Source organism: Lutra lutra, chromosome X (assembly GCF_902655055.1).
Source record: "Lutra lutra chromosome X, mLutLut1.2, whole genome shotgun sequence".
NCBI lineage: Eukaryota > Metazoa > Chordata > Mammalia > Carnivora > Mustelidae > Lutra > Lutra lutra.
This window is the reverse complement of record NC_062296.1, coordinates 88,478,437-88,500,486: the sequence shown is the minus strand read 5'-3', so window position 1 is coordinate 88,500,486 and position 22,050 is coordinate 88,478,437. Positions and strand designations below refer to the sequence as shown.

Here is a 22,050-nt window from a genome sequence, read left to right as displayed (position 1 = left end):
TTCTCCTCTCCGTGCTGCTGCCCCCAAGAGATGTCTTAAGTAGGAAGAGCACACCTCAGCGTATGACTTGGAGTCTTTCCAGCCCAGCCCTTGTCTCTTGAGCTTCTTGTCTCAGCACCGGCCACATTTTGCCCTAGCTGCCCTGCGCTGCACTTTGTGGTACTCTGCCCGCCCCGACTCGTGCCACCCTCGTGCCTCTGTCTGGGCTGCTTCTCCACGTGGGATGTTGTTCTGGTCTTCTCAGAACCACTGGCTTGCTTTCTGGTCACGCACAGTGAACAGTACTTTTAGGTTATTACCAAATATTGTTTGTTCACCTGTATTTTCTTTTCTCTCTTACTTACTAGAGAAGTTTGCTTATTTTCCAAGGCTGGGGAGAAGACTTTCCCCTTCTACTCCTCTCTAAGTTCCCAAGTGCACACTATTTCTTATTTAAAAGAAGGAAGAGATGTTTTTATTCTGAGCAAGCAAATGAATTGTAAATGAAGAAAAATGTCAAGGGAAAGGAATGGTCTATGTGTAAATTCATATTCTATTGACAGATATTTTTCTTATTTTTATCCTGTGTTCTGTTAAAAGTCTGGATCAGGGTGAAGTATCACGTAAAAGACCATAAAACCATGTTGGACAAAAAGAAGCTTATCGCATTCTGGCTGGAACGTTATGCTAAAAGAGAAAATGGAAAACCCGTAACAGTGATGTTCGACCTGTCAGAAACTGGCATAAATAGCATAGTAAGCATTTCTTTAATTCGCAAGCATTATTTATCGTCATGTCCTCCCCGACCCTCCTCCCAACCAAATATTGCTGTGTGTTTGAGACCAAGGTCTCAAACTCAAACAAGGAAACAGACCAAGGTCTGTTTGGGATTTGTTTTCCTTGTGTATTGTGAGTCAAGTGGGACATCAAATAGGATTGCAAAGAAAGAAATTTGCTTCGGTAGTTGGCATGGAAAACTGTGTGTTTCCTAGACATGTTCTTCATGTGACATACAGGATGTCAGTGTGGGCCGTGGAAGCCGGCAGGTTAATGAGTAGCTGTGGTACCACTGAACTCTTCTGTCAGAACTAATATACCGCAGCACCTAGCCCCGTGCCTGGCACAGAGTAGTGGCTCAGGAAACACTCAGAGAAGTGATACATGCTCTCTGTAGTACCGTTAGACTCATACCGTGTTTGGCAATCGTGAGATGTTCGCCTGACTTCGGCACCTACGGCACTTGGTCATTTTGTTGGCAATTTTTGTTTGCTTGATTTGGTTGCTTTGGAAACTGGCTTTCTTCAGGTAATTTTGTCCAGCTTAAAAAATAAGGAAAACCCAGGAGACTTTAATTTGGGCCCTCGTGACCTCAGTAACTACAGACCCTTCAGCAGCGATGAGGAGCCTTTGGCACACTGATTACAGCTGTTGTCTCTTACAGTCAGACCTTAGCTACTTCTGGTGGCAGTGAAGTGGCCTTCACACACCTGCCTGGGGCAGTAATGAAACCTTTTTGCAGAGCCTCTCGGCAACGTATGTTAAGAATCTTAAGGTGTCCGTATTCATATTCTTTGGCCTGGTAACGAAGTTCTGGAAATTTCTTTTAAAGAAACAATCCCGAGTACAGAAAAAAGCATTGTGTGCCGAGCGTTTTTTTCAGAGTATCATTTAAAATTTATAGTGAAAACTTGGAAAAAAATATTTGAAAAATAAGATCAGGAAAACTTAGAAAAAAATGTAAATGTCACCATGGCCAAATGGTAAATTATGGTGTATTAATTGATAGAGTCTATCTAGCTATATAAAATGATGTTTATAAATAAGTTCTAGTAATACTGGAAAATACCTTTTTTTTAGATGAATAATGAGCAGCACTCGGTGCTTTATGCAAACAATGAATCATGGAACACTGCATCAAAAAAATTAAAAAATTTAAAAAATAAAAATGAATAGTGAAAAAGGGGACAGGGTTATGTGCTAGTGATACCTAGCCTCCAAAAAAGGAACTCTTAGACATCAACAACAACAACAAAATAACAACAACCACCTAGACAGAACAAGAGGTTATTTTGGGTGGTGGAAGCACACATTTTTATTTTCATCTTTATCTCTATGTATATTTTAGGAGTCCATTGCTCTGGATCTTTTCAATCTTGTTTCCATTTCAGTGAGTTGTAAATAGAGAGTAAATTGTTTTATACCCAAAGTCTAAATCAAAATACCTAGATAAATAGGTATTCCATAAAAATCATGATTCTGTCATCCTTTGTATATGATGGTTTCTAATTATTAACCCGGAATCATAAACAAATGCTAATGTTTTTTATTGCCAAACACAGGGGCAAGGAATTGACTTGAATGGTCTGATTTTTTTTAAACTACTTATATGCTGTCTCTTTATCTTTAATTTATAAATAAGGTTTATTTGCATTACTAAGTATTTAAATCATTATTGATGTTTTAAAATACTGAATCCTATTGATGTTTTAAAATACTGAATCCTAATTGAGTTATTTTTATATATGACTCCCTCATGATTCACAGACGATTTAAGTTGGCTTATAAACAGTATGCAGAATTGCAAGGCAAAAAAAATTAAAAGCTGTTTGTTAGAGTTGGGCCACTAATTGGAGTCCAGTCTTTCATCTGCCTGCCTGAAAGAAATGGAATCATTTAAAATTATTTCAGTGGCCATACTTTAAAACCAGTATCTAAGGAGAACTTTATTCATTCCTGATACTTGTACTAGAGAGAAAAGTATTTCATGTGTCCCCAAAGGGAGGACATTTTACAGGATACTAGGTAGTCCTTGAAGACATCCTCACAGAATGCACAGCAATAGGTTTCATGGAGCTTTTTCTTGTAGTACCCACTGATATACTTAAAACCAGTGGTATCCTATCAAATCCACTTGAATTAGCAGTAACTTGGGATTTGATAAGTAAGGCTATTCAGCTAAAAGATGAAAACAAGAATACTGGATGAAGACTTTTTGGGCAAAGTCTCTGGGGGCCACAGATCATATACTAAGTAATCAAGTTTTTATACATCTAGTTATGAGATATTTCTTTGACTCTTAAATTATTAAACTCGGTGCACAGTAGATATAATGATTAGTTGTAAAGGTACTATTATATGCTAGGATTTATTCCATAAAAATTACTTAATTAAGGATGCTTACTTTCAGTTTACTGAAATTAAAGATGCTCAACTCACGTCCTAGAAATGACTTTATAGATTCATCTCTGGACAGCTCACTTTTCAGTAATTGATGGGTTTAAGTTTGCATGATTATCTTTCATCCTACAGTCCTTATAAAACGGCTGGAGTAACAGGGAGTGAAATGATCCATGTGAATGAATAGTGACCCTCGTAACCTAATTTCATTTTGCTGTGTTCAGTGTGGTAGAACCAACAGATAGTTATGTTCATAAAGTTTCCCAGGAATTGAGCTCAATTGAGCTCAGATACAATCTAAAAAATTCTTACTCTAATTCGAGGTCCCTAAATAAGAGGAAAGAAGCTAAAAGTGAAGTAGATACAGCACACCAGTATGTTCAGATTAGATGTTGTGGAAAAGATTGATAAAACATATTTTATTGTAACTGTTACAAGTTGTAGAATCAGGTTTCAAAAGCAAGTATACCAGGATTGATGTTACATGTATTACCATTCCAAGTAGTGAGATTGGAAACTGTATACATGTTTCAGTAATTCCTTAACTGTTTAACAGATTTTTAGAATTTCTCTATAGGCATTGCTCTTAGCTCCACTATGTAATGTCATGTTACTTAAGCAGCCTGAAGTATCTCACTAGTTAGAGGTAACGGGAATGAGGGAATGATTGAGCATCTGATTTCTTTTACTTGATTTTAGGACTGATTGTTGTAAGTAGCTTAATGACTTAAAACCTTAATCCCTGGCAATATAGATAGGTATTTATATATGAGCTTATTTTTTAAAGAATTGTCTCATTTGTATTTAATAGTTTATCACCTTTAGAAATGTGCAATATAAAATTCTCTAATGTAGATAGTCTTAAAGATTTAAATGTATAATCTTTGTTTTAGGACATGGACTTTGTACGCTTTATCATCAACTGCTTTAAGGTTTATTATCCTAAATACCTCTGTAAGTAACTTACTCCTTTATAAAAATACAATATATAGAAGCTATAAACAATTGCTGAGATTGCTTTATATTATTGTAGACTTTAATTCATGAAGTGTTATTTTCTGATGAGCTTAAATGTGTGCATACAAGTTTAAGTGTATTATCTTAGTAGATATAAAGGAAAATTTTCATAATCATTGTCCTTTATAGTTTTAAGAAGTTAAGTTCTAAACTGCATTGATGGCATCCTTTAACACACACACACACACACACACAAGTACATAAAAATACCTTTATTTCAAAGATTATTCCATTTTTACTCAACTCATTTAAAATAATATTTATTATATGGAACTTCTTAAGTTCTTCCATGGAAGAAACAGGAAAGCAGTATTGATAAAATACGCCATGTGATAAGCAGTACTCATATATAAAATAAACTGTGTTACTAATTGTTATTTTAAAATTGTCATTAAGAAAACATTAGACTTGGGTGCCCGGGTAGCTCAGTGGGTTAAGCATTTGCCTTTGGCTCAGTCATGATCCCAGGGTCCTGGGATCGAGTCCCACATCAAGTTCCCAGCTCAACGGGGAGTGTGCTTCTCCCTCTCCCTCTGCCCCTCCCCCCGCACATGCACACACACTCTCAAATAAATAAATAAAATCTTTTAAAAAATTAGACTAGCATACACTACATTGAAATCTCGCATTTAGAGCTTTTTTTTTTTTTTAAGATTTTATTTATTTATTTGACAGAGACGCAGCAAGAGAGGGAACACAAGCAGGAGGAGTGAGAGAGGCAGAAGCAGGCTTCCACTAAGCAGGGAGCCTGATGCAGGGCTCGATCCTAGGACTCTGGGATCATGACCTGAGCCAAGACAGACACTTAACGACTGAGCCACCCAGGTGCCCCTTAGAGCTTGTTTTTAATTGATTCTTGCATTAATTACCTGAATGAAGAACTCCTAAATCTTACGTATTCATTTTTGATTTATTGGATTTATATGACGGTTTCCCAGTGGAGAAGTCAAGATGCTGTCCCACATATAAAAAGTCATATATTTTAACTCCAGTGGACTAAAAGTGAAAAAAGCAGAAGAAAGACAACAGGGATATCAGAAAATGGAAACTCACAGGTCTGCCTAGGCACAGCCCTGGCCAATACCACAATTAGGGTCTTTTGAGACTCCTGACTTGGGTGATATTAAAGCTTAAAATCCCTAACTCCTCTTACTTTAGTATGCTTTCACGTTATTATTCATGTGAAGTAAGGAATAGAGAGCAGGCATGATGGATCTCAAGAATCAGTGCATTTGCTACCCCTGTGCTCTCATGTCTTCAGAGGGTGTACTCATGAACCTTTTTAGGTAAAAAGAGAATGTCTGGTTGGGAAACCTGGAGGATCCGCTGTTCCTTCTGAATTCATCCTGGATCCACCATGTACCCTGATTCATTAAGTTTTATAGTACCAGTCAAGTGGCCAGTAGGGAATCTCAGCCCCATATTACTAGCTTGTTCTTTTTATATACGAAATGAAAATAAAATATCCACTTGTTTATTGAAATATCTAAAAGTTTGTGAAGAGCCATTTATAACTAGTATAGATAACATTATTACCTTATAAAACATATCTAAGATTCTTTTGAGAGAACTATTAATACATTCATGGGTCTATATAAAGATAAATTAGAACCCTATTCATTCCAGTGAACTAGAGGTCATGTGACTATATCCTGCCTACATAATGCAGTTTTGCAGACATTAAATTTGTAGACTGTTAAACTGATTATGCTTCAAAATCTATCATGATGGGGCGCCTGGGTGGCTCAGTGGGTTAAAGCCTCTGCCTTCAGCTCAGGTCATGATCCCAGAGTCCTGGGATCGAGCCCTGCATCGGGCTCTCTGCTCGGCAGGGAGCCTGCTTCCCTTCCTCTCTCTGCCTTGCCTCTCTGCCTACCTGTGATCTCTGTCTGTCAAATAAATAAATAAAATCTTTAAAAAAATAAAAAATCTATCATGAAACAACCATTATTTCATAAAACCTTACATGCACTTCTTTTTAGGCATATCATAGATGAAGACTGAGGTCTTAAGCACCAGGCTACCTCTGTGAAGATACCTTGTTTCTTACACATACTTTATTTGTCCTACATTAATATAATCATTCTAGGAGGTTCTCTGCTCAGAATGGAATGAAATTACATTTTGATTCATTTGAATAGAACAATGAACTGGATATCAAAACTTCTTTGTGATTTCTGGTTCTTTCTCATAATTGTTAATAGGGCTATTCAAGTCTTCATCTAAATATGCAAATAATACTTCTGTATACTTGGGAATTATTGGCTTCCTGAGGCTTATAGTATAAAGAAAAGTATAAATTCTGTTTCTTAAAAACATAATAGTGTATTAAAGTTGGGGTGAGGGGAAAATATGCGAGTGGTTTAACAGTATAATCTCTAAAAAATTATCAAAACCAATAAATTAGACATTGAAATCATTTTTTAATTTTTTTAATTGAAATTCAATTAACATAGAGACATTGAAATCATTTTTAAAGTTCATGGAACTTCAGCACTAGTATGACATGCCACATCCAAAGACACCACTTACCCATTTAACTGTTTTCTTTCGTACCTTTCTGCAAACAGCAAAAGCAATAATTGAACAAGAGAATAGGCTATTTGCCAGAGGACAGTGATAAGGCAGTGGTCATTTCCAAAAGCTGCTCTGGGTGGGCCTCTCATCAGTGTGAGAAGTTAACTTGGTTCAAGCACCACTCACACTTCACTGAATTAGAACGGAGTCAACTAGCTCAGTTTTTAGTTAGGTTTAGATCACCAGCTTTTTCTAGACCAGGTGTAAGTGTGATACTACTATATTGTACTAAATCACATTCAATGAACTTTTTTTGTCTTTCAGCAAAAATGGTGATCTTTGATATGCCTTGGATAATGAATGGTGAGTGTATTACTTATAATTTGCTAAAACAAAATCTGATTCCTTTTTTCCAATTTAGTCATATTTCTGTGGTGTTTAAAAAAATGTTTATGTTGTGCTTGGTGTGTCCTCTTAAGAGGCTGGAGCTAGAACACTCAAAGGCTGTTCCTAAGCAAACCCAGTTGAAATTCTACCCCCGGTTCTGGACAGGACATGCATTAGCCTTCTCTAAAAACAGTGTCAAGATGTTCAGCCCATTCAGGTACAGCTAGAGCTGGATGCCTCAGTTTGTCACCCACAGATGGGCATGTCACAGAACATAGGCATTGGCTAGATTTTCTCAAGGGCTTCTGGTGTTGAGGAAGAAGGTGGGATGAATCTAAAATTTACTCCAAATCTCTGTAGTCACATTATCCTTCCATAAGACAGTCATGATACATTTTTTGGTTAAAAAAAATCATTGAAAGAGTGGAAAAACACTCTTTACCAGCTTTTAACATGATCATAAATTTAATGTTATTTTCAGAATGTACATTTTTATTTGTGTTTGCCAGAGTCAATTTTTATATAGAAAGCAGTAGAGAAAACTGGTGAAACTAAACCTTGGTTCTTTGAAAAGTTAAATAAAATTGACAAAACTTTAGCTAAGTCGATAAAGGACAAAAAGATTCCAGTGATGAAAACCAGGAATGAAATAAGAGACATCACTGCTGACCTTACAGAAATTAAAAGGACTATAAGGAAATACTGTAAACGCTTGTATGCCAAGAACTTAGATGATATAGATGAAATGGACAACTTCCTAGAAAGACAACATACAGAAATAATTCAAGAAAAATCTGAATAGAAATATAACAAAAGACCTTGAATTAGTAATCAAAAAACTTCCCACAAAGAAGAGTCCAGGCCTAAATGACTTCATCAGTAAATTCTAGCAAACATATAAAGAAGAATCAACACCAAACCTTGGCAAACTTCCAAAAGATAGAAGAGGGACCACTCCCCAACTTATCTCATGAGGCAAGTATATTCTAGTAACAGCACAGAAAAAGAAAACTAGAGACCATTATTCCTTACGAATACAGGTGGACCAACTCCCAATAAAGTACTAACTGAGCCTAGCAGCATATAAAAAGGATTATACACCACGACCAAGCAGGATTTATCTCAAGAATGCAAAGTTGGTTCAACATATGAAAATCAACCCATGTTATTGAGCGTATTCATAGACTAGAGGAAAGAAAGCACGTGATCATCTCAGACACGAGAAAAGCATTTGACAAAACCTAGTACATTTCCATGATAAAAGCACTCAAGAAACTAGGAATAAAAGGTGTAAAGAGTTGTGATATCTGCAGAGTTAGGGAGACCACAGTTGTCCACGCAAGACTACTCTCACTTCTGACACCACCTGTAAGTTCAGGGGGTTCCCCAAATCACCCTCAAGTCCACTAGAATTACTAATAGACCTCACTGAAAGCTGTTAATACTCACAGTTATGGTTTACTACAGGAAAAGGATTCAGATTTGAATCAGCCAAGGGAAGAAAAACAGAGGATGGAATGCAGGGAAGTACCAAATGTGGAACACATTAGTTTCCCAGCATTGCCAACCGGGGAAGCTCACCCAGACCCGCAGTTCAGAGTTTGTATTAGGGCCCGCTACATAGACCTGACTGATAAATCACATGCTTGAGGTCAGTCTCCATTCACTCCAGAGCTCTACTCATACTGTGTGACCAAAGTCCCCACCCTAAATCATACTGTTTCAGGGTGACCCGAGGCCCTCAGGGAAACAAGGACACTCCTGTCAGGCCTGAAGATGACCTTCCAAAAGCGGAGGGCAAAGGGCAGACCTCTCTTGGGTAGAGTTAATTCTTGAATATATAGAAGAGAACTTTCTCAGCCTGATAAAGGACATCTATATAAAACTTGCATCTGTGGAAACTCAGAGCTAACATCATACATAGCAATGAAAGAAGGAATGATTTCCCCCCCCTAAGATCAGGAACAAGACAGAGTAGTCTGCTCTCACCACTTACATTACCAGGGCACTTAGGCAAGAAAGTGAAATAAAAGGCATCCATGTTGGAAAAGAAGTAATGCTTTTTATATTTGCAGGTGACATAGTCTTGTATATGGACAGTTTTAAGGAATACACACACCAAAAAAAAATGCCTATTAGAAGAACTAGTAAGTTCAGCAAGATGGCATGATACAAATCAATATACAGACTCAACTGTATTTCTATACATTAGCAATGAATAATCCAAAAATGAAATTAGGGGAAAAAATCCATCTATAATAGCATCACGAAGAATAAAATACTTAGATTACTAAGTAATCTAGTTTAGTAAAATACTAAAAATTAATAAAAGAAGTTCAAGACTCATACATTGAAAGCTACAAAATGCCATTGAAGGAAATTCAAGACCTCGGTAATCAGACATCTCTTGCTCATGGACTGGAAGACGAAATATGGTTAAGATGGCAGTACTTCCTGAATTGATCTACCAATTCACTGCAGTCTCTGTCAAAATCCCAGCTGCCCCCCCCTTTTTTTTTTTACAGAAATTGACAAGCTTGTTAAGTGCACATGGATGTGCAGGAGACCAAAAGTAGTAAAGATAGTCTTGAAAAAGAACACTGAAATTAAAGAACTGACACTTCTTAGTTTTAAAATTCAGTACAAAGCTACAGTAATTAAGATGTGGTATAGACATAAGGATAAACATATATATCAGTAAAATAGTGTTGGGAATCCAGAAATAAACCCTAATATGTATGAATAATTGCTTTTTTTGACAATAGGACCAAGACATTTCACTGGAGACAGAACAGTCTTTTTTCAGTTTTTATTTTAATCAGGTAGTGCTCATCATGACAAGTGCATACCTTAATCCCCATCACCCATTTTTTGTTTGTTTGTTCGTTTTTGTTTTTTATTTCTTTTCAGCGTAACAGTATTCATTGTTTTTGGGCCACACCCAGTGCTCCATGCAATCTGTGCCCTCTCCAATACCCACCACCTGGCTCCTCCAACCTTCCACCCGCTGCCCCTTCAAAACCCTCAGATTGCTTTTCAGAGTCCATAGTCTCTCATGGTTCACCTCCCCTTCCAATTTCCCTCCACTCCCTTCTCCTCTCCATCTCCCCATGTCCTGTCCTCCATGCTATTTGTTATGCTCCACAAATAAGTGAAACCATATGATAATTGACTCTCTCTGCTTGACTTACTTCACTCCCCATCACCTATTTAACCCACTCTCTCCCCTCTGGTAACCATCAGTTCTCTATAATTAAGAATCTGTTTCTTGGGGCACCTGGGTGGCTCAGTGGTTAAGCCACTGCCTTCGGCTCAGGTCATGATCTCAGAGTCCTGGGATCGAGCCCCCCATCGGGCTCTCTGCTCAGCAGGGAGCCTGCTTCCTCCTCTCTCTCTGCCTGCCTCTCTGCCTACTTGTTATCTCTCTGTCAAATAAATAAATAAAATCTTTAAAAAAAAAAAAAGAATCTGTTTCTTGATTTGACTCTTTTTTTTCCCTTTGTTCATTTGTTTCTTAAATTCCACATAGGAGTGAAATCATATAGTATTTGTCTTTTCTCTGACTCACTTCACTTAGCATAATACTCTTCTAGCTCTATCCATGTCATTGCAAATGGCAAGATTTCATTATTTCTCATGGCTGTGTAATATTCCAGGTGTGTGTGGGTGTGTGTGTGTGTGTGTGTGTGTGTACGTACACCACATGTTCTCTATTCATTCGTTAATTCATGGACACTTGGACCACTTGCATAACTTGGCTGTTGTAAATAATGCTGCTATCGACATAAGGGTGAATGTATCCCTTTGAATTAGCGTTTTTGTGTTCTTTGGGTAAATACCCAGTAGTGCAGTTACTGGATCATAGTGTAGTTTTATTTTTAACCTTTTGAAGAACCACCATACTGGATTGTTGGTTTTTTTTTTCAGTGGCTGCACCCGTTTGCATTCCCACCAATGGTGCATGAGGGCTCCCCCTCTCCGCATCCTTGCCAACACCTGTTGTTTCTTGTGTTGTTGATCTTAGCCATTCTGACAGGTTTGAAGTGATGTCTCACTGTAGTTTTGATTTACATTTCCCTGATGATGAGTGATGATGGGCATCTTTTCATGTGTCAGTTGGCCATTTGGATGTCTTCTTTGGAGAAATGTCTATTCGTGTCTTCTGCCCATTTTTAGTTGGATTATTTTTTGGGTGTTGAGTTTTAGAAGTTCTTCGTATATTTTGGATGCTAACCCTTTATCAGATACATCATTTGCAGGGCGCTTGGGTGGCTCAGTCAATTAAGTGTCCAACTCTTGATTTCAGCTCAGGTTGTGATATCAAGCCCTGAGTTGGGCTCCATGCTCAGCAGGGAGTCTGCATGAAATTCTCTCTCTCCCTTTCCCTCTGTCCCTCCCCCCACACATTCTGTCACACATTCTTTCCCGTCCTTCCTCCCTCTCCCTCTCTCTCTCAAATAAATAAATCTTAAAAAAATTGTCATTTGCAAGTATCTTCTCCCATTCATTATGTTACCTTTCAGTTTTGTTGATTGTTTCCTTCACTCTGAAGATTTTTTTTTTGGCTGTAGTCTTAGTAGTTTATTTTTTCTTCTCTTTCCCTTGCCTCTGCAGGACCTATCTAGAAAAAAGTTATTACAGACAATGTCAGAGACGTTACTACCTGCACTCTATTCTAGAATTCTTATGCTTCCAAGTCTCACATTTAAGTCTTTAATCCATTTTGAATTTATTCTTGTGTGTGGTGTTAGAAAGTGATCCCGTTTCATTCTTCTGCATGTTGCTGTCCAGTTTTCCCAGCACCATTTATTGAAGAGACCATCTTTTTCCCATTGGATATTCTTTCCTGGTTTGTCAAAGATTAACTGACCATATAATTGTGGGTTTATTTCTGAATTTTCTGTTCTGTTATGTTCAACAGTGTGTGTGTTTTTATGCCAGTACTCTATAGTTTTGATCACATATCTTTGTAATATAACTTGAAACCTGCAATTATGATGCCCTCCACCTTTGGCTTTTCTTTTTTGAGATTGCTTTGGCTATTCGGGGCCTTTTGTCATTCCACACAAATGTAGTAGTATTTTTTCTAGTTCTGTGAAAAATGCTGTTGGTACTTTGATTAGGGATTGCATTAATTGTGTAGATTGCTTTGGGTAGTATAGACATTTTAAAAATATTTCTTCTTCCAGTCCATGAGCATGGAATGTCTTACCATTTCTTTGTGTTGTCTCGAATTTCTTCTATCAGTGTTTTTATAGTTTTCAAAGTATAGGTCTTTCACCTCCTTGGTTAAGCTTATTCCTAGTTATCATATTATTTTTGGTGTAATTGTAAATGGGATTGTTGCCTTTAATTTCTCTTTCTGCTGATTCATTATTGGCGTATGAACTGCAACAGATTTGTCTACGTTGATTTTGTATCCTGCGACTTTACTGAATTCGTTTCTTAGTCCTAGCAGTTTTTTGTGGAGTCTTTCAGGTTTTCTACATGTAGTATCATGTCATCTGCAAATAGTGAAAGTTTTACTTTTTCCTTGCCACTTTGGATGCCTTTTATTTCTTTTAGATGTCTGATTGCATGTGGCTAGGGCTTCTAGTACTGTGTCGAATGAAAGTGGTAAGAGTGGACATCCTTGTCTTGTTCCCAACCTTAGGGGAAAGGCTCTTCGCCACTGAGGATGATGTTAGCTGTGGGTTTCCAAATATGGCCTTTATTATGTTGAGGTGTTCTCTCTAAACCTACTGTGTTGAGGATTTTTATCATGAATGGATGTTGTACCTTGTCAAGCACTTTGCCTGCATCTATTGAAATGATCGCATGGTTCTGTTCTTTCCTCTTATTGATGTATCACATTGATTTGCAAACATAAAACCACCCTTGTAACCCAAGAATAAATCCCACTTGATTGTGGTGAATGATTTTTTTAATGCATTGTTGAATTTGGTTTGCTAGTGTTTTGTTGAGATTTTTGCATCTATGTTCATCAGAGATATTGGACTGTAGTTCTCTTTTTTGTGGTATCTTTATCTGGTTTTGGTATCTGGGGAAATACTGGCTTCATAGGATGAATTTGGAAGTTTTCTTTCTTCTGTTTTTTGGAATAGGTTGAGAAGAATATGTATTAACTCTTCTTTAAATGTTTGGTAGGATTTGCCTGTGCAGCTGTCTGGTCCTGGACTTTTGTTTATTGGGAGTTTTTTGATTACTGATTCAATTTCTTTGCTGATAATTGGTCTGTTCACATTTTCTATTTCTTCCTGTTTCAGGCTTGTTCATTTATATGTTTCTAGGAATGCTCTTCTGGGATGTCCAATTTGTTGACATGTAGTTTTCATACTATTCTCTTATAATTGTTTATTTCTCTGGTGTTTGTTGTTATTTCTCCTCTTTTATTTGTGATTTTATTTATTTGGGTCCTTTCTCTTTTCTTTTTGATAAGTCTGGCTATTTTATGGGTTTTCTACAAGAATCAGCTTCTGGTTTCATTGATCTGTTCTGCTTCTTTAATTTCTAGATCATTTGTTTCTTCTCTGATCTTTATTATTTCCTTCCTTCTGTTGGTTTTAGGTTTTGTTTATTGTTCTTTTTCTAGCTTCTTTAGGTGTAAGGTCAGGTTGTTTATTTGTGATTTTTCTTGCTTCTTAAGGTGGGCCTGTATGGCTATAAACTTCCCTCTTAGAAATGCTTCTGCTGCGTCCCAATGGTATTGAATCATTGTGTTTTCATTTTCATTTGTTTCCACATACTTTATTTCTTTGATTTCCTGGTTGACCCATTCATTGTTGGGTATCATGTTATTTGACCTCCATGTATTTGTGCTCTTTCCAGATTTTTTTTTCCTGTAGTCAGAAAAGATGCACAATATGACTTTGATCTTTTTAAATTTGTTGAGGCGTGTTTTGTGGCCTAATATGTGATCTGTTCTGGAGACTGTTGCATGCGCATTTGACAAAAAATGTGTATTCTGCTGTCTTTGGATGGAATGTTCTGAATATATCTGTTCAATTCATCTGGTCCAGTGTGTCACTCAAAGCCATTGTTTCCTTGTTTATTATCTGTTTGAGTGATCTGTCCATTGATGTAAAGGGGTGTTAAAGTCTTACACTATTGTATTGATTAGCTCCTTTATGTTTCTTATTAACTTTTTTGTGTATTTGGGTGTTCCCACGCTGGGTGCATAAATATTTACAATTGTTATTCCAATTGTTATTTCTACCAATTGTTATTTCCTCCTTTGTGATTATTTAGTGTCCTCCTTTGTCTCTTGTTAATCTTTGTTTTAAAGTCAAGTTTGTCCAATATAAGTATTGCTACTCTGGCTTTTTTTTTTTGACAACCATTTGCATGATAAATATTTCTACATCACCTCACTTTCAATCTGCAGGTGTCTTTAGATCTAAAATGAGTCTCTTATAGGCAGCATATACATGGGTCTTGCTTTTTACTCATTCTGTCACCCTTTGTCTTTTGATTGGAGTATTTAGTCCATTTAATAAGAATAATTACTGATAGATATGTATTTATTGCCATTTTATTACTTGTTTTGTGGTTGCTTCTAAAGATTTTCTCTAACCCTTTTTTTGTCTTTCATGGTTTGCTTATTTTCTTTAGTGGTATACTTGGATTTCTTTGACTTTATTCTTTTGCATTAGTGGTTTTTGATTTGTGGTTACCATTATGTTTGTTTGTAAATAACCTTTTCTGCACATAGCAGTCTATATTAAGTTGATGGTCTTTTAAGTTTGAACCCATTCTTTGTTCCTCTATCCCCCCATTTTAAGTGTAGGGTGTCATATTTTACATCCTTTTATTTTGTGCATTCCTTGACTGATTTCTTACAGAAATACTCATTTTTACTGCTTCAGTGTTTCCTACCTTTTACTATCCCTTTTGGTCTCTCCTTTCCACTTAGGATCCCCTCTAATATTTCTCCCAGGGCTGGGTTATTAGTAGTCTTGACTCCTTTAGTTTTTGTTTGTCTGGGAAGCTCTTTATTTCTCCTTCTATTCTGAATGATAGCCTTGCTGGATAGAGTATTCTTGCCTTCAGGTTATTCCCATTTTGCATTTTGAATATATCATACCATTCATTTCTGGTTTATAAAGTTTCTGCTAAAAAATCCACTGATAGCCTTATGGGGTTCCCTTTGTATGTAACTGTCTTCTTTTGTCTTGCTACTTTTTATATTTTTTCTTTAATCACCATATTTTGCCATCCTAATTATAAATAAGTCTTTTTCTAAAGATTTTATTTATTTGAGAGTGGGGGAGAGGGACAAGCACCTCTGCAAAGTGCAGAGCCTGATATGGGGCTTAGTCTCATGACCCTGAGATCATGACCTGAGCCAAAACTAAGAGTTGAATGCTTAACTGATAGAGTCACCCAGGCACCCCTACAATATATCTTGATGTGGATCTGCTTTTGTTAATTTTGTTAGGGGTTCTCTGTGCCACCTGAATCTGGGTATCTTTTTCCTTCCCAGATTAGGGAAGTTTTCAGCCACTATTTCTTCAAATAAATTCTCTGCCCCTTTTCCTCTTTATTCTTCTTCTGGGACTCCTATAATATCAATGTTACTATGTTTGATAGAGCCACTGAGTTCCCTAAATCTGTTCTCATTTTGCATAGTTCTTTTTTCTCTCTTTTGTTCATCTTGATTATTTTCCATTTCTGTCTTCGAGGTCACTAATTCATTCCTTTGCTTCTTTCAGCCTGTTCATTCTATCAAGTGTGTTTCTCATTTTGTTTATTGAGCCCTTTGTCTCTGCTTTGTTATTCCTTATCTCTGTGTTAATGGTCTCATGGATGCCGTCTACTCTTTTCTTAAGTCCAGTGAGTATCCTTGTGATCATTGCTTTAAATTCTCCATCAGGGGGCGCCTGGATGGCTCAGTCGGATGAGCATCTGACTCTTGGTTTCTGCTTGGATTGTGGCCTCAAGGTCATGGGATCAAGCCCCTTGTTGGGTTCCACGCTCAGCATGGAGTCTGCTAGGATTCTCTCTCTCTCTCTCCCCCTCTGCTCCTACCCCTGCTCACACTGTCTCTCTAAAATAAATAAATCTTTTTTAAAAATAAAAATAATTAAATAAAAATAAATTCTCCACTGGACATGTTACTTATATCTGTATCACTTAGATCTCTGGCCGGGGCCTTATCCTATTCCTTCATTTGGGGGAAATTCCTCTGTCTCCTTTTTTCCACATCTTCTATGCCCATTTCTGTATGTTAGGAGAGGCAGCTCCATCTCCTATTCTTGAGGGTAATGGCTTTGTGAAGAAGAGGTCCTGCAGTGGCCTGCTGTGTAGTATCTCCTGTTCCCCAGGGTCTGGCACTTCTGGGAATGTCTCTAGTTTGTGCTGTGTGGGCTCCGCTCTTGTGTCCTGCCCACTTTATCCTTCAGGCCAGTCATCTGCAGAGGTTCTCTTTGCCTGCTGTGGGCCGTGTTTGGTCCCTGGCCTGAATGTGGCCCATTGTAACTAGTCATGCTCTGGTCTGTTTGTGAAGTGAGACCTGTTGGTGCTGCCACAGGATCTGAGGCCTCACAAAACTCCTGGGTCAAGAGACGCAGTTGGCAAGGGTTTGGGCCAGTCTTCTTGGCCTGCAGACCTGGGGCTAAGGCAACTGTGACTGGGAAGGGCCTTTCTTTTGGAGCGTATGGGTGTGGAAGAGCTTGGGTGTAAGCAAGTTAAGTAGCAGGTGTGCCTGCTGTGCTGGTTCCTGCAGGTGGCCCCGGGCTTACGCTGAGGGGTGGGCAAGTGAAATAGTATCAGCCAGTTTCTTTGTTACCTGAGGGGTCTCTCTATGAATGTTGCCTGTCTGGGACATGCTCTCAAGGTGAGCTAATTACCTCCATACTGTGTGCCCCGGGCGCTCTTGAGATCTCTGTTTCTACACTGTGTATCAGTGGGCTGTTGGTCCTTCCTTCTCCCCAAGAGCAGCCCCAGTGTCCTCTGAGCTCTCCCAGAGCCAAGCACACTGACATTTAAAACTCTAGGCTTTGGGGCACCTGCATGGCACAGTCATTAAGCGTCTGCCTTTGGCTCAGGTCATGATCCCAGGGTTCTGGGATTGAGCCCCAGATCAGGCTCTCTGCTCCATGGGAAGCCTGCTTCTCCCTCGCCCACTCCCCCTGCTTGTGTTCCCTCTCTTGCTGTGTCTTTCTCTGTCAAATAAATAAGTAAAATCTTAAAAAAAATTAAACTCTAAGCTTTAAGCCCTACTGATTGCAAGAACTCACGAAATTCAGGCCCTCTCGCTTTCCAAGACAATTGCTAGGGGGGATTTGTTGTCCCCTCATGTGTCCCTGTGTGCTAGTCTGTCTCTTGCCCTTCTCCATGACCAAGGCTCCATCCCCACTGTAGCAGCCATAATCTGTTTCTTTCCCAAGCCAAGTCTCTGTATTGCCTACCTTCTTCAGTGTGGCTTCTTCTCTACCTTTACTTGTGGAGTTTGTTCTACCAGTCTTCAGAGAAGCTTCTGGGGCATTTTAGGATGATTTGAAAGTTATCTAGTTGTATTTGTGGGACGAGGCAAACCTTAGGGTTCTTCTACTCTGCCACTGTCTTCCAAGATCTCTCTTGAGAAAGAATAGTCTCTTTAATGAATGATACTGGAATAATTGAATATCCATATTCAAAATAATGAAGTTAGATCTCTACCTCCCTTCATATGCAAAAAGAAGCTCAAAGTGGATCAGAGACCTGAACGTAGGGTTAGAATTATAAAACTCAGAAGAAACCATAGGAGTAAATCTTTGTGGCCTTGGATTAGGCAGTGGTTTCTTGATATGACACCAAAAAAGCACAAGCAACAAAAGAACAGATAGACTGAACTTCATTAAATTTAAAATTTTGTACTCCAAAGGACACCATCCAAAAGGTGAAAATACAACCCTCAGAACGGAATAAAATATTTACAAATCCTGCATCTGATAGGGGACTTACATCTAGAATATATAAGTAGCTTTTACAGCACAACAATAAAAAGACAAATGGCCCAATTAAAAGGGGCAAAAGATTAGAATAGACATTTTTCCAAAGAGGATATGCAAGTGGACAATAAACACATAAAAAGATGCTCGACATCATTAGTTATTAGAGAACTACAAGTCAAAACCAAATGAGATATTACTTCATACCAACGAGGGTGACTCTCATCAAAAAGTCAGTAACAGGTGTTGAGGATATGGAGAAATTGGAATCCTCATACGTTACTGGTGAGAATGTAAAATGGTGCAGCCACTCTGGAAAGGAGTTTGGCAGTTCCTCAAAAAGTTAGATAGAATTACTGTATAATCCAGCAATTCCATTTGTATATTCCCAAGAGAATTGAACAGATACGTCTACATAAAAACTTGTACACAGATGTTCATAGCAGTATCAGCCATAACAGTAAAAAGTGGAAACTACTGAAATGTTTATCAGTAGATGAATGGATAAACAAACGTTGTAGATCCATAAAATGGAAAATTATTCAGCCATAAAAAGGAATTAAATACCAATACATGCAACATCATCGATGGTGAAAGCATGCTGAGTGAACAAAGCCAGTAAAAAAGCCCCACATGTAGTATGATGGCATTTATATGGAATAGCCAAAATAGGCAAATCCAGAAAGTAGATTAGTGGTTGCCAGGGAATGGAGTAGGGAAGATAGGGAGAGATTGCTTATAGGCAGGGGTTTCTTTTTGGTGTTAGAAACATGTTCCAAAATTAGATCGTGGTGATGGTTATACAACCCTCTGAATATACTAAAAACCTTTGATGGGCATACTTTAAAAGGGTGAATTTTATGATATGTAAATTATATCTCAACAAAGCTGTTATAAAAAATTAGATTTAGCACTTTGGTTAATTCAAGTAGCATAGCTTCCAACGTGTCAACTCACAGACTTTTAAAATTGAAATTAATGAAAATGTAAATCTTATGTAAAATTTAAGCATAATTAGCCAAAGTAAAAATGCAGTTTTCTGAACCACTATTTAATTTTTATCATACTGTTTTATTTCCTCATTTTTTTCATTGATGCTTTTGCAAATTAATGCAGGATTCTTCTTTTAATTTCTTTAAAATGTGTTTAGAATGTCAGAATGGAAACAAGGTTTAAAGAAATTAAGTATAAATTAGAATAGCATGAAAGAACAAGATTGCTATTACAAAACAGCTGTGTTTGATAGTGGTGTATTCTTGTAGATTCCAGAAATAAGATCCTCACAGTTATATAAGCTACAGGGCTTGGGAGAAAGGCTGAGAAGTTTAGGGTTAGGATGAAGTCTGAGTTTAGCTCAAACCCATGAGGAGGGCTACTTCCTTCTCTTGTTGACTTCCCATTTGGGAAGGTTTTTCAGGTTGGGGTTGAGGGAAGGAAAAATTACTCTTTCCATTCTATTGTGCAGTTATTCCTCAAACCACAGTGCTATTTGATTCCGTGTCTGGGAATCTTAGTAGTGGGGATCATTGACAGGTTTGTACAGAGGCCAGAACCTTGATAAGTTTCTTGATGCACATCAAGGTAATTTCATCTTCCTGGATCTTCCTGGAACACTTGAAACCCATAACAGTCACAACGTAGATGCCTACAGGGATTAGTGAATGTTAATTATCATACCACAGAAAGATACATATTAACAGAGTTTTGCCCAAACTAATTTCAGAAGACCTACATTAGCACATGCAGAAGATTGAGAAAGAGAATGAATTTAATGAAGTGACTGTTTTTTCTTTAGCTGCTTTCAAAATTGTGAAATCCTGGCTTGGTCCGGAAGCAATGAGTTTGTTGAAGTTTACCAGTAAAAGTGACATCCAGGACTATGTCAGTGTGGAATACCTGCCTCCCCACATGGGTGGGACTGTAAGTATCGTCCTTGAAATGTGTTTCTAAAATAAGGGGCGCCTGGGTGGCTCAGTGGGTTAAGCCGCTGCCTTCGGCTCAGGTCATGATCTCAGGGTCCTGGGATCGAGTCCCACATCGGGCTCTCTGCTCAGCAAGAAGCCTGCTTCCCTCTCTCTCTCTCTCTGCCTGCCTCTCCGTCTACTTGTGATCTCTCTCTGTCAAATAAATAAATAAAATCTTTAAAAAATAATAATAATAAAATAAAATAAGACTGCATCATGGCGCATTAGGCTGCCATTGGCGCATTCTTTCCTTAAGGAAAAAGAAAAAGCAGTATCCTAACATCCAGAGAAAGATCATAGATACTCCAAAATAACACCAATACAGACATTTTTATATGTTTTCAAGTTGTTCAGTTTTCATTTTGAGTACGTTCTGTATTTACGTGGTTCTAAACTGAAAAGTATTTGGTATTCAGTACAAATATTCAGAAACAATATTCCGTAGAAAGGCTTTCTACTGCTATCCCAATCACTCTCTTCCTCTGCCCAGTTCCATGTCTTATATCTATTTCCATGAATCTGTATCGCCCATGTAAGCAATGCAGGATATATGTAATACATATAAGCAAAGATGTATGTAATTCTTCCTCCCTCCCATCTCTTTTAAACAAGTAGTGTATTTTTACACCATTGTGCATCCTCCTTTTTTCTTTACAACATGTCTTAGAGATCATTCCAGATCAATATGACAAACTGTTTTTTACTCTTGTTTATGGTGACATAGTATTCCTGTATCTAGAGATGAACCATAAATTATTTAATTGGTAACCATGAGTTACTGAATTTTTTTCATGTGCCTTTAGTTTGCTTCCATTTGTTTACTGTCGAACAGTCTTTTTAATTTAAAAGATCATATATATTAAGTTTTTTGAAATGGTTTTGCTACTTACAAATAAGAGACCAGGAATAAGTAGGTCTATGTTAAATTTTTAATACTACATAACAGTGAAACATACGGTGATAATGATTTTTCTTCTGAACTATGAAAGCCTGTGGATTTGGTGTGCTTTGGGTTAACTTGATTGTTAATATTTCAATTGTTTGATTTTTACAATCTACTACATACAGTGTCTTACCTGGTATAATTGTATTCAACCAGAATCAAGTGACTAGCAAGATAGAAAGTTTTGGTATGTCCTTTTGTTTTCTTTGATTAGAAAAAAACTTGAACCAATACTTTTACTTTGAAATTTGCAACTTTCCTATTTTGAGGCTTTGTATTTTACATTTTAATAGCAGAACACAGTATGGTTCATTTCAGGTACTACCTTTAATTAAATGAGCTAGTTGACTGATTTGTTTTTAATAATTTGCCCACAGAATTGTTGTACCTTAAAATTAATGGCATCTAGCAAAAAATATTTTTAGGGGTAGAAAATATCTCCCTTCTCTGTCATTAATGGTGTAGTTTTTTAGGACTAATTTTTCCCCAAAGTAATACATAGACAGCATTTTTTAAAAAGCAAACAGTACCAAAAGACTGAAAAGTACAACAGTGTAGTGAAAAGCATGTCTCCCTCCCCACATTACTCCCCACTGCCACTCTCCAAAGGCAGTCAGTCACTGTTTTCCAGGTTTTCTCTCCTGGAGATATTCTGTCCATTTTTTTTTTTTCATGTATGTTGTTTTGCTGGTTTTTCTACATCATTTCTTGCCAGGTTATACCATACTGAATCTTAGAGGTCTCATTCTTTAAACCAACACAGACTATTCCATTACACAGATGTAACATAATATGTTTTAATCAGTTCTCTTTTAAGGGACTGGTAGTTGTTTCCTAACCTTGCCATTATTAATGGTGCTGCAGTGACTAGCCTTGTAAATAACTCTTGGTACATGGGTACAGCAGTGTAAGTAGAAGATGAACTCCTAAAGGTAAAATCATCAGGTCAATGGGTATTCGTAGTTTAAATTTTGTTATCTGTTGCCAGTTTCCCACTAAAGAGATTGTGTTCACTCCCCAATAGTGTGTGGCAATGCTTGAACGACTTCCGTGCCAACATCACATACTCTCATTTTTGTAATCTTTGCCAGTCTTGGGTACAAAATATTGTGGCTTTGCATTTCTGTTATTGTAA

At 37.5% G+C, this 22,050-nt stretch overlaps 1 protein-coding gene across 2 annotated transcripts in view; it reads left to right on the top strand.

Moving 5' to 3' along the window:
- The window catches only part of MOSPD2 (motile sperm domain containing 2), a 60,415-nt gene that overhangs the window by 21,529 nt on the left and 16,836 nt on the right, over positions 1-22,050 (top strand). For both annotated transcript variants that reach the window (XM_047715293.1, XM_047715291.1), the window contains exons 5-8: positions 580-734; positions 4,050-4,110; positions 7,015-7,053; positions 19,804-19,928. In XM_047715293.1, the coding sequence (XP_047571249.1) occupies positions 580-734; positions 4,050-4,110; positions 7,015-7,053; positions 19,804-19,928 (380 nt within the window). The remainder of the gene's footprint in view (positions 1-579; positions 735-4,049; positions 4,111-7,014; positions 7,054-19,803; positions 19,929-22,050) is intronic.